General features: G+C 30.3%; 1 protein-coding gene across 2 annotated transcripts; it reads left to right on the top strand.

Moving 5' to 3' along the window:
- Nucleotides 1-4955: 4955 nt before the first annotated feature.
- Nucleotides 4956-11335, top strand: LOC108320255 (metal tolerance protein 10). 2 transcript variants are annotated; one of them, XM_017551640.2, is made up of 6 exons: nt 4956-5240; nt 8942-9066; nt 9223-9468; nt 9672-9752; nt 10035-10265; nt 10834-11335. In XM_017551640.2, the coding sequence occupies exons 1-6, from the start codon at nt 5054-5056 to the stop codon at nt 11176-11178; spliced, it is 1215 nt and encodes a 404-aa protein (XP_017407129.1). In that variant the 5' UTR covers nt 4956-5053; the 3' UTR covers nt 11179-11335. The 2 variants fall into 2 exon arrangements, with proteins under 2 accessions (XP_017407129.1, XP_017407130.1); XM_017551641.2 differs by having other exon boundaries at nt 4957-5240; nt 8954-9066.
- The last annotated feature ends 1924 nt before the right edge of the window (nt 11336-13259 follow it).

A 13259-nucleotide genomic window follows, 5' to 3' on the forward strand; every position in this document is an offset into this window, starting at 1 on the left:
AATATATACATATAATAAAGTAATATATACATATAATATTATCTTAAGATGATCGATAATAAAACATTTTCAACCATTTTCAATTTTCAACTTTATGGTTGACTTATATTTGGCTAAACTCAAATGCTTACATTTTTCAATTTTTTGTAACATCCCCATTTATATGGAAAATATATAATATACACGTCATCAGATATAATATTATAAAGCACTTAAAAATCCGTAAAATAAAGTATTTAATTTACAGTCATACAAAATGGCTATAAATTTAAATCTTTAAGTATAAAGAGTATTTCAAAATATACGAAAGTAGATATGCATCCTAACTACACTAAGCAGCACTGTCCTCTCCCTCCAAGGTCTGCTCTAGAGGCACCTCATCTAACTCTGCTCACATCCGAGTGGATGATGATTACAAAAGAAAACACCACACACAAGTAGACACAACAACAAGCAGAAGGGTGAGCTAGTACACAAAAACATATAATATAACAGTGTGTAACATACCAGATTCAATTTCAATCAAAGCAAGCTAAATCATACATCTTAACATGTTGTGTACTAGATTTGACTCGTCTGGACTTAGAATGATAGTCGAGCTATGGCGGGTCGTGCACTCATGGTGGCCTCTACTACTTTGCAAAGCCATTGTCAATGGGTTTCACCCTACCACACTGACGAGGTTAGCCTGTTCCGGGCCTTGAGGCATACTAGAAGCTCCCAAGACTAAGACCTCCTACTACTCCTCACGACATGGTTCAATCCTCTCTATTTGAGAATGATTGCCCATTGGAGTTTCAGGATGACCCCCAAGACTGAGCTCTTACTCTCATTCTAAACAACTAAGAATCTCACCAAGAGATTCTAAACTTTGAAACTTATACTTGCAACCTTGAGATCATACCACTTTCCTTTTCAACTCATATATTGTTAATTAGAATCAACATACATGTTTAAGCTCCTTTAGATAAGGCCATAGATATTAAAACTTGCTTCACAAACAGTGTAACAAACCACTTAATCACTCATAAAACCAAAGAAAATTAAACAACTAAACTCAGGGCTTCTCGTACAACGCACACTGCTCGCATGGCGAAACCAGAGTGGCTCGCATAGCGCACCACACTCGCCTTGCGAATTACTTCGCATAGGTGACAGACATTAAGTCTCTCGCATAGCGCTACCAAGTCGCACAACGAGAGTCTAAACAGAGACCAACCCCCCAAATCTTCTCGCCTTGCACCCCATTCGCTTTTCTAATTAAAATGGCAATGGCTCCAGGCCACCATCAGTCGCATAGCGACAGGATTCGCTAGGCAAATCCACCAGGCAGAGAGCAGCACTCTCTGGTCATTCGCAAAGCGCACCAGCTCGCATAGCGAATGACCCTGGGACAGAGCACCCCTTGCAAGGACTCCCTATGCGAAACCATTCACATACCGAGTCTGCATAATCTGCAGAACGCTAGTTCTGCAGAATTATGTACACTCACACCCTCTTACCATTTCCAATAATCTTCTCCAACTTCTAAGACCTTTAATTGGTGATATAAACCTAATTAAACTTATCTAATTGATTTGACACATTCCTACAGTGATTATTAAGTGATTAAGACCTAAATTCCTTTTTAAAACACTAATTTCCTCAACTTAGGGGCTCAAATCCAATTATACCATTTTTAACATGTTCTAAACCAGTTTTATGTTCCTAGCAAGCCACATTGGACCTATTTAAACTGTCTTAACCCTCCAAAAACACTCTAGACCTCATATGCTCAGAATCACTATCCCACTTTCTCTCAAATGACCTAAAATACTTCCTAATTGCTAAACTATCCATCTAATTAATACTACAACAGAAATCTTACCCCCAAACACTTCCTACATGTTCAATTTACAGTAACTAAGTTCATCCAATTCAATTCACAAGCAAGCCATTATAGTTTCATCAACTGCACGTTTTAGTCCATAACATCCAATATGATTAAAACCAAAATGCAGTCCAAAACAACACACCAGTTCAGCATTCAATATGCATGCATATTTATAAAACAGATTTAAACAAACAACTAACTCCCCTTACCTCAGAGTTGAACTGCCCAGCTTACAAGAACACTTCTCTATAGTACCTCACACAGCAAGGGCCCAACCAAACCCTACAAACCACTACATTGATGGTAGAAAACAACTCTTAGAGCTAGAATTTGACAGAGATTTGAAGAAAAGCGTTTCTAGTTACATGCAACCAGTAGAGTCGCATGCCCTAGGTTCCAAGGCAATGGAGGAGAAAGGAAGAACTACTTACCGGTGAGAAGGAAGAAAGTGATCAGTTCAAAACAGAGCCCTCTACGCTGGGAACGCTCGAACATCACTTGATCAACAATCTGATGGCTTAGTGAGAAGAGATTGAAGAGAGAAGGCAGAGGCAAGAAAAGAAGAAAGGTTTGATGAGTGAGGTTTTGGTTGCTCAGGAAATAGAAAGGAACTTTGAATTCCACGTTTCTATACATAAGTTATTTTATTAATAATGTTTCATCCTATCCTCTGATGCCACGTGTTCACTCCCTAAAGCTGACTTCTTTTCTCAATCTTTACATTTTGTATTCTGAAGTGTTTAAATGATAATTTTGTTTATAAGAGATTTTTTACTCTTTGGTTCTTCCTTTTGGGTTTTTGTTTTCTTCTTTAATTGATCATCTCATATTAATAACTAAAATTAAACAAGTTAATATAAAATAAGTCATCCTTATCCGCCTCCTTTTCGTCTTTTTGGCATAATGTACTCTTTAAACCCACTTTAATTTGAATTATTATATTAATTTTCACCAAAAATTTGAAGAAGATATTGAATGAGTTTTCGCACACAAATTTGAACACACTTTAGTCTTAGTGGATATCTCTTATGGCTTTAAGCCACTTAGTGGATGGATAGAGAGACATTGCTCATTCACCATTCCACTATATTGCATTTGCCACCACCAACTTTATATTTTTCATTAAATATATAAACATCAACAATCATAAAAATTTAAATCTTATCCATTCACACTCAACCTAACCCAATTCATAAATTATTAATATTGTTATTATGCTTAAGTATAGTTTAAAAATTAAAATTAAATACAGTTTAAATACTCATTTTTTTCATTCTTTAAATAGTTTTCAAAAACCAAATTGTGACGAAAAATTATTATACACTTAATTTCATTTAGAATAGAATATGTTGGGAGGAATTTTTCTATTAAATTTATATATAAAAAAATTAAGTTATGTATAACTTCAAAATAGAAAAATATATAGAATTTTAACTTTTTTATTTTATAAATGCACACGAAGAGGGTTATCTAAAATGTTCTTTAACGCGAGTAAATTACATAGTCGCTCCATGTCACTCTAAAGTGTTATTATAACTTTGTTTAGGTGTTCACGAAGTTCACAAATCAATTTTAAAAATAAAACAAGTTAAAAATGGTTAGGATAAAAAAAAACTATAAGCATGACCTAACATATGAGAAGTGTCACATCTCTTCGCCATTATAATAATGATATTTTTTAAATGGGTGGTGATATTTTACACCTACCAAATAAAATACATTCACTCAATATAATACATATTTTAATTATATTTATTTTACTTTTTAACTTAAAATTTTAACATACATTATTATATTATTATAATGAGTTGTAAAGTGGAAATAAGAGAAAAAAAAGTTTCAAAGAATTACTTTTCTTTTCAAATATAAAATTATATTTACCAACTCTTCAAATATATATACATCTTTCTTTTTCATATACACGCTTTGAAACCATGGATTATATTGATTATACATATATAAGTAGAAAATATTTACAAATATGTATATATTCTATTTGAACACACAAATTTAAAACAAAAAATATAAATAGTTTAATATTTCTATACAACAATAATAGAATATAAGAAAATAATTTTGCAAATTATCAATTTGAATTAAAAGTGTTAACAAACATTGATGAATATCAATAATCTTTTTTGAGGAAATTAATCAAATGGTTAAATATATACAAGTAAAAAATAATTTAAAGTAAAACGTCATAAAAACATATAATTAAATAAAACATATAATATTATGTCATGGTTGTGACTTTGTTTACTTGTAAAATTAGTATTGTATGTGTGAGGGGGAAGAGAAGCCAAACTTTAATAACTTTAATCAAATATAAAACATTAAAACTACACTTCATTTAATTATATTATGTTAAATCTTAAAATTATTAGTCATGATTATGGTTAATAATATCAAATCAAATGAAAATAATTCTTTAACTTTGAATGAATTTTTTTTTATGTTTAATTAATAATTTAATTTTTATATTTAGATATTTATTTAATTTAAATTTATATATTTAGTTTTGACTTAATTAAGTCAAAATTTTATTAATTGGAGTCAATATTGTCTCTTTTATTAAACTGTCATGATTAATATTTAAAAGATGTGTCAGTCTAATGAAAAAATAAATTATTAATTTAATTTTTATATAATTTTTATATTATTTAAACAGAGATAATGTAGTCTCTTTATAAATAATCATATGAATTCAAATATTTTTCTTTTTGTTCAACTTTTTCTTGTCTGGTGCCTCAACAATAACGTCTTTTTCAAATCTAATATAATTATTGCTATTAATACGATTACAGTACCAATGTAATGATATTCGAATATTAAAAATAAAAATATATTTTATCGTAAATATTAACACAAAAAATCTCCAACTAAATAAAGTGTTTTCCTTTTGTATGAGCGAAACAATCATCTCTCTTACTGTTGTACACTACACAGTTGGACTCCATATTCAATATCATGCGATCGTGCAACCTTTTGAGCAAAATCATTCTATCCAAACCCTAAAAATATCCCCAAAATGGTGCCACGTGTAAACTCCACTCGAACCATTATAAAAGCGATGCAAATAACATATATTCCACCACCCTCGTAGATGTCCCTTTATATAACAAGGAAACTTCATTATTTAGTGTACAAATAGTTGATTTAAAAAAAAAAGCAAATACAGTGATGTCGGAGAGTGGCAGAAGACACGGCGGAGGCGAACAGCTCCTGACGGAGGAGGCCTCCGGAGATTTGTTATCACTGCCGTGGAGACTTAATGTGAAGGAGTTTCAGTTGCCACGCCAAAGTCACAGCCATGAGCACCGTGATAGCCCAACTTACTTCACTTTTCACCGTCTTTTTCGGAAACCCAGTAAGACATTTCTCTCTCTTTCTTCTTCGTCTGTCTAATTTAATTTTACGGGGTTAAATATATTTTTGGTGTCTAAATTATTGATCGTGAAACGTTTATTTTAGTTTTCAAAACTTTGATTTTATTAAATAAGGACCAAATTTTTAAGGGCGTTAGTTTTTGAGTACTAAAACAAAATTTTCGGAAAAAATAGGACCAAACCTTATTTTTTTTTATAACGATACTTTAAAGACTTTTTTCTTTTAATGATATTTTGACAAAAGTAAACTATGTTAAAATATTATAAATAAAAATATTGTGAAATATTATTATTTTCTTTTATCTAAGTGCAATTTAGACTTTTTACTTTTTGAATTTTACACAAAGTGATTATTTTCAAAGTTTATAATTTAAAAGTTAAAATTGTGTTTATATATATATATATATATATTAAAGTGAACTTTTTATTAAAAATGACCCAACTCCAATCTAATATCATTTAAGTAATATTTTTATTTCATCAATTAAAAAGTAAAATATTTTAACTAAACAGTCATCGAGTCGGTTTACATCCGCTCGAATTATTTTATTGTAGGATTTCTAGAACTGACTTTTTATGAAGTCGGATTATAAAATTCCAAATAGATTTTTAGATTCAAAATTGAGTTTTGGATGGATAATTTAAAATCAAACTTTCCTAAAAATAAAAATAAACACATTAGTTGTGTATTTAAGAAGTTATTTATAACCTGGAAAATTTAAAAAAGGAAATTCAAAGTATTGCACAACCCAAGAAAAGAAAGAAGAGAGAGAGAGTGAGTATGTCAATATATAAAGTGTAAAATCATAAATTTTATTCAAAATTAATAATTAAAATTATCCTGAGATACTAATGTATTTGTAACAAATTAGAAAAATAATAAAGTTTAAATACTTGTTTTGAATTTGTTTTGAAAAAGGTACCTATTTGTTTACATTGGTTATTTCGTTATCATTTATCTTAACTTTTAGAAAAAAATAATTTATCTTTTAAGTAATTGAGATATATAAAGTTAATTTCAATAAAAGTTTATTAAAATAAGCGTATATTTTGAAAAACTAATTAATTGACAATAAAAATCAAACCATATTGTCTATTTGTGTGTATATCATATAAATAATAACTATTCACCATCCCATTATTTCTTTTAACAAAATATGCGTTATTTAAGATATTAGTAAATTTTCAGAGTTAGATTATATTTATAAAAATTTAGTTTTATATACATTTATTAAATGTGTACTTTTATAAAGTTTGTCATGTGATATAGATCAAGTACTTCTAATGGATTTTGGATTCTTTACTAGATTTTGCTGAATTACTATTCTGTTTTATCTTCAAAATGCATTGACGAATACTAACTTTATGTTTTAAATTATATTAAATTTATTTTAATATATTAACATCAATATATTTTTAATGTTTTAAAACACCAAAAAGTCTAGGAGAATCTAGACTCCTCCTTTTACAAAGTTTATCACGTCTAATTAGATTATGTATCCTAAGTAATCACAAAATATTGGTTATAGTCATTTTTTTTTTTGTTTTGATACAATTATAAATTAAGTAACTGAAATAATTTAACACCTATTTTTCTCATCCACGCACATTTAAAACAAAAAATAAAAATAAAAAATAGAACTATGATGAGACAGTGTGTGATCACAATTGTTTCTAAAATATATATGAAAATTTTATTTATTTTTTCCATCTCATCATCTTTTGTTTTTGGAGTAATGGGTTGATTTAATTTTGTTTAATTACGTGTTTTATTGTTTGTAGTGAGGGAGGAATCTTGGCATATATAAGTAAAACTTTTCTTTTTATTATATTCTCTTTTATTGCTTTTATGATTATGTTGGTGAAGTATTTGTTTTTTCCTTTTTGAAAAAGATAGGTTATAAAGTGATTCCTAGATACGGAGAGGATATACTAGGCATCTTTCTCTGCATTTTAATTTGTTTTGTTAGAGATTTCACGTGAGTTAAAAAATATTAATTAAAAATATAATTAAATTATAATATATGTTTTTAATAAGTATAAATCTTATTTTATAAATTAATTTTATGAGGTTATGTTAAATATTAAATTTATTTTTATAATATAAAAATTTATACTAATAAAATATAGAGACAAGTGTTTCCTCTCTGGGCGTACAAAGTTTCTCAAAGCCTAGTTATGAAAAATATTTAACTATTTTTGTCAATAATTAAGATTTTTGGTAGAACTTTACTTATCAAATCTAATACATTTTTATTTTCTTTTAACCATGGTTTTACCTTCATTAAAAGATTGAAATCCAAAACTTTTATTTTAAAAATCTGAGTTTAGTTTTATTTGAACCAACAGTTTCTTAAAAAACATTTATTTTGAACCATGTGAAAAAAAAAATATTAAAATAATAACATCTGAGATAATCTATAAGTATGTTAAGTATATAGAAAAATCTTAATTTTTTCTAGTTTAATTTTAAAAAATAACATTATTTGGGCTTGTGATCTTTTCATTGTTTTTCCACCACCTATTTTTGAACTTTTATTCCAGCATTCTTTCAATTTCTCCGTGTATCCCCTCAAATTTTCAAAATGAGCATTTTATGCTCCGTAAAAGTGAATTTCAGATTACATGTTTTGAAATCTTTCCGGAATTTACAGAATAAAATTTCCGAAACTAGATTTCTGGAATAGAATTTTTGAAATAAATTTTTTAGAATAAAATTTCTAAAATAAAATTTCCAGAATATATAATGTTTGTTTGGAATAAGTTTTTCTGAATAAATTTTTTATAACACATATAATACCTTATAGAAACGAGTTTTTCGGAACACCATGAAATACATTCTGAAAAAAAAAAAACGCTTATCGGAACAAGAACCTTTTCGCATTTTCGCTTTCTTTTCCTCTGTATAGGGTATTTGAGTATTTTCCTTGTTATTGTAGGGGTGCAGTTAATAAATGTCAGGTGCAGGAAATAATAGCCTTATTTTTGTTGTAACCCTTAGCCAGCAGTTTGAAAAAAAAGCACGTTTTAAGCACTAAAACTTTCTGCTGTTTTCTTTATAGTCCTTACGAAATATAATATTTTTGCTTTTAGTCTTCCAAAACATGACCCGTAGTAGGATAAAAGAATCCTTAAAATGTTAAGAACAAGAAACAAAAATCACTGGTCTTAAAGAGGAAAAAGAAAACCTCTGAATTTGTTAAAATACTTAATAGTAACGGTTATATATTGTTAACAATTTTGATTATGTTGGGTATTAACTTGTCAAAGAAAAATATCTTTAAATTAATTTTTATTTCAATTCTTTAATTAGAAATGTTAAATTATTTAATTTATTGGAACAAAACCTTCTTGAAGTAATTTACTTAATCAGATTCACTACACAAACAAAGAATGGTAAAAGAGAGAAGTGTAATATTAGACTCTAGAAGGTAAATTGTAACATGATGATCATGGGTTTATGAAAAGAGGTTTATTAAAAAGACAAATAATGAGATGTGTTCAATCTACGTAAGAAATTCACGTTACTTCCAATCTAATTTATGATATCTTTATATATTTTTATATGATATTAATTTTTTTTATTTAATGTAGAACTTATAGTTAGATTCTCAGTTTGTGAGCAGTCTATAATTCAACTTTATTTCTGAGGTGGTTTGCTTCCAAGTAATATTATAGTTAGCTTTTGTTTCAGAAAAGGAACGCAAGGTTGCAGAATACTACAAGAAACAGGAGAAGCTCCTTGAAGGGTATAATGACATGGATTCGATGACTGAAACGGGTTATTTCCCTGGAAGTCTCACTGAGGTTGATTATTCTCTCAACACCATTCACTTATCATAAGTGTATACTACATGCATCATAGTTTTTTACAATTTCTCATTTTGTGACATGATAAAATGTTACTGTTCCTTTAAATTTCAAAGGGTAATTTAAAAATTGGTTATTTTTTGTTTTTGTCAGGATGAAATGAAGCAATTAGCAAGAAGTGAGAGACTGGCAGTGAATGTGTCGAATGCTGCTAACTTGGTGCTATTTGCAGCAAAGGTTTACACTTCCATTCAGAGCAAATCATTAGCAGTCATTGCTTCCACCATGGATTCTCTCTTAGATCTCTTGTCTGGCTTCATATTGTGGTTCACTGCCTATGCCATGAGAAATCCAAACCAGTATCACTACCCCATTGGAAAGAAAAGGATGCAACCGGTGGTAAGTTCTTCGGAATCTAAGTATAAGTTCAAAGTCCCACCATGAATAAAAATAAAAAAGGTCAAGAAAAACAACACTCACAAGTCTTCAAATTTAGTCTATAATAGATCATGAGAATGAATGACAACAATTGGATGAGTGTCTTCAGAATCATTGCATTGTTGGAAGACATTCGTTTTTATTAAGGTTCTGTATTTCTGCAGGGTATCATTGTTTTTGCATCTGTGATGGCAACCTTGGGATTGCAGATTCTGATTGAGTCTGGCAGACAAATCATTACGAAGGTACTTGAAATCATAACTTCACTTTTTCTTTCAAAATTGTGGTTTTATGGTTGCACTCCTTCAACATTTCATGCAGACCACACAACTTAGAAGCAAGCCAATGAGTTAGTATAAAGTGATTGTAGGAATGGACAAAAAAAGAAACAGATGAATAAGGAAAACTTTTTGGATTCTAGTCTTTCATGTGATGTGTTAAGTGTAGCAAAGTTGAGTATTCTGCTTCATAAATTTTGTTATCAGTTCATCAATTTTTAATTTCTTGCTTCATTCTTTATCTTACAGTCTAAGCCTGAAATGGATTCCCAAGAGTTGAAATGGATGATCGGTATTATGGCATCTGTTACTGTAGTGAAGTTCGTACTCATGATCTACTGTCGAAGGTTTAAGAACGAAATTGTCAGAGCCTATGCACAAGATCATTTTTTTGATGTTATCACTAACTCAGTTGGATTAGTTGCTGCTGTGCTTGCTGTGAAGTACTCTTGGTGGATTGATCCAATGGGAGCTATTATTGTGAGTTCATAACTCTGACAAAGTGGATATTCTCATGTTCAATGTTTGTGAATGAGAGAAAAAGATCAAATTTTCCTCAATGACTAACTCAAAATTTTCCAATTTTATGCACAAAGAAAAGAACCCAAATTCTAAAAATTTGACATGAAATTTTAATATGAGAGAATCGGTAACATTTTTACATACTGACACACACATATATATATATATATATATATATATATATACTAAATAATAATGAGTAGTGAAATAGAATATGACAACAAATAACAAATTTTATTATGATAGACTTTAGAGGATTCTAATTTTATCTTAAAAGGTAAAATTTAAGTTTAACTCATCGGGCTGTAAAATGAGGTTTGAAGTTCCTTTATATAGTGTAAATTTGTCTTATTTCAGTGGATATCAAATCTCTAACATTCATAACATGATTCTACAAGAGTCACACAAACAAATGATTTACTACTTATTGTGAGGGTCATTCTTGTGTTGCATGATTGTTTTGTTACTATAAATGTAAAATAAAGCAACTGATGACCTGGTATGCTATCCTGAATATCCAATGCAGATAGCTGTGTACACAATTAGCACATGGGCAAAGACAGTGATTGAGAATGTGTGGTCTCTTATTGGAAGAACAGCACCACCTGATTTTCTGGCAAAGTTGACATATCTGATATGGAATCACCATGAAGAGGTTAAGCACATAGACACTGTGAGAGCATACACCTTTGGTGCTCATTACTTTGTTGAAGTGGACATAGTGTTGCCAGAAGATATGCCTCTCAGTCAAGCACACAACATTGGTGAGACATTGCAGGAAAAATTGGAGCAACTTCCTCAAGTTGAAAGAGCCTTTGTTCACATTGATTTTGAGTTTACTCACAGACCTGAACATAAGATGATGGTATAACTATATGCCAAACTAAATCACTAGTAAAAGGGTTGGTTTTAATGTGTGGCTAATATAATTTTTTCAGAGGGTTAATTTAATTTTCATAATTACTTTTCTTAGAATGAATTAAGTATATTTTCTCTCCAAACATCTTTAAAGAATACTAAATTCAAAGTTACAAATTCAATAATTTAATTTAGATGTACTCGTTCATGTTACCAATATTATTATCTAATGTCATTGGAATATTAATATTATATATAAAAACAGAAAAGAGGTTAAAATTATGATAAGACTAAATTAATATATTTATTATAACAATGTTAATTTAACTAATTTATGATAAATATATTAATTATGCTTGATATAATAAAATTGGGCTTGACCATTGCCTTCTAGAGTGCCAAGACACCAATGGCAGAAAAATAAAATTGGGTTCGACCATTGTCTTCTAGAGCCCCGAGACGCCAATAGCAGAAAAATAAAATTGGGTTTGACCATTGCCTTCTAGAGGCCGAAGACACCAATGGTTGAAAAATAAAATTAGGCTCAACCATTGCCTTCCAGAGGGTCGAGATGACAATAACAGAAAAATAAAATTGGGCTTAACCATTGCCTCTAGAGGGCCAAGACACCAATGGCTGGAAAATAAAAAATTGGATGGAGGAACGTGAAGGAGCGTAGATCCAAATTTCGAACAAAGCCTGCGAGGGCCAAAATGGATGTGGGATATCTGTTTGGCCTACTGTTAACACTTTGACAAGTGTACCGAATTTTATAAAGTAATAATAATTGGTAAGACCAAGTATCGTTTCCCTAGAGACTCACAGCCTAAACTTTCATATGGTTTCTTGATTAATTAGGACTTGTAAACGAAATCATTGTGTTTGTATTGCGGAAAATAAATATGCATGTAAGTTTTGATCAATTGGATTGAAAGATGCAAAGGTGATTGATATAAAATAATGAATGATTATGTTGTTGGGGTTTCCAACTTATCCTATCCATTCTCATGTATTTATGAATTCATCTTCTTCATTAATGTTAATGCCACTTTCTAATTTACCTTAAACCCAATGTCTTGGTGAAGATAGCCTGCTCCTAATTACTAGTTCATAATGTCTTGTTTCCCTAGCAATTAATCATGCATTACATTCGGACAGAAGCGTAAAGGCAACCAACCCTCTTATCCCTATGTCTAGGTAATATTGCTTTTGGGAGAATTCCCCCAGTTCTATATTTTCTCATATGTGTCCATAGTGACAAAATCAAAGATCATGCAATTGAATGAGTTAAACAAAGCATGCATAGAGTAAAGAGGAAAAACCCTAACAAATAATGCAGTAAAGCATTTTATAATAAGAATCAATTCAATACATGAGAGTTTCAAAGGATTACATCGTTTCCCCAACAACAATGGAGGTTTAGTTCACTATAGACATGGTGAAAATAGATGAAAAGAATGAAAGATAGAACCCTAAAAGTTGAAGATCAGAGCTTTCGCATCCAAAATCTGCCTCTGAGGGGTGAAAGAAGTGTAATTTCGCCTCTTTATGTCCAGAGATATGAACCCTAGAACGTCCAAAACTTTAAATAGTTTCTGAAAAATATAAAAAATAGCCCAAGCCTATGTCGTCAGCGCTCAGCGTCCCAAAATGGCACTCAACAGTAGCCGCGACACTCTTTTTTTGACCCTTAGCTATGGCGCTCAAGCGTGAAACAATGCTGTCTAACTCAAACTGGCGCTCAGCGGTGGCGCCCAAGCGTGAAACAGTGCTTCCAGATCTAAGTTGGCGCTCAGTGGTGGCGCCCAGGCGTGAAACAATGGTTCTTCTTTGTGCCACTTTCCAGCCTTTCATGACTCCAGCTCCTTTCTACTTCAACTTCTTCATCCAATTCATCTTAATTCTTGTCAAAACAAGGAAAAACAAGCATAAAACCCATCCAACTCTCTTATTCTCACAACTGAAGCAAAAACATGATTTCAAGCTAGTTTCTAAGTCATAAAGGGTGTTTTTATTATCAAAATTAAGTATAAAAATAACGGTTTTTCGACCGTTATCACAACTCCAAACTTAGAACTTTGCTTGTCCTCAAGC

This window comes from Vigna angularis, chromosome 5 (assembly GCF_016808095.1).
Source record: "Vigna angularis cultivar LongXiaoDou No.4 chromosome 5, ASM1680809v1, whole genome shotgun sequence".
Classification (NCBI taxonomy): Eukaryota; Viridiplantae; Streptophyta; class Magnoliopsida; order Fabales; family Fabaceae; genus Vigna; species Vigna angularis.

Excerpts from the sequence above, each read along its gene's own strand:
- LOC108320255 (XM_017551640.2), top strand. The coding sequence starts at position 5,054 with ATGTCGGAGAGTGGCAGAAGACACGGCGGAGGCGAACAGCTCCTGACG. Across the intron at positions 9,753-10,034 it reads GCAGACAAATCATTACGAAG|TCTAAGCCTGAAATGGATTC; the intron begins GTACTTGAAATC and ends TTTATCTTACAG. Across the intron at positions 10,266-10,833 it reads ATCCAATGGGAGCTATTATT|ATAGCTGTGTACACAATTAG; the intron begins GTGAGTTCATAA and ends TATCCAATGCAG.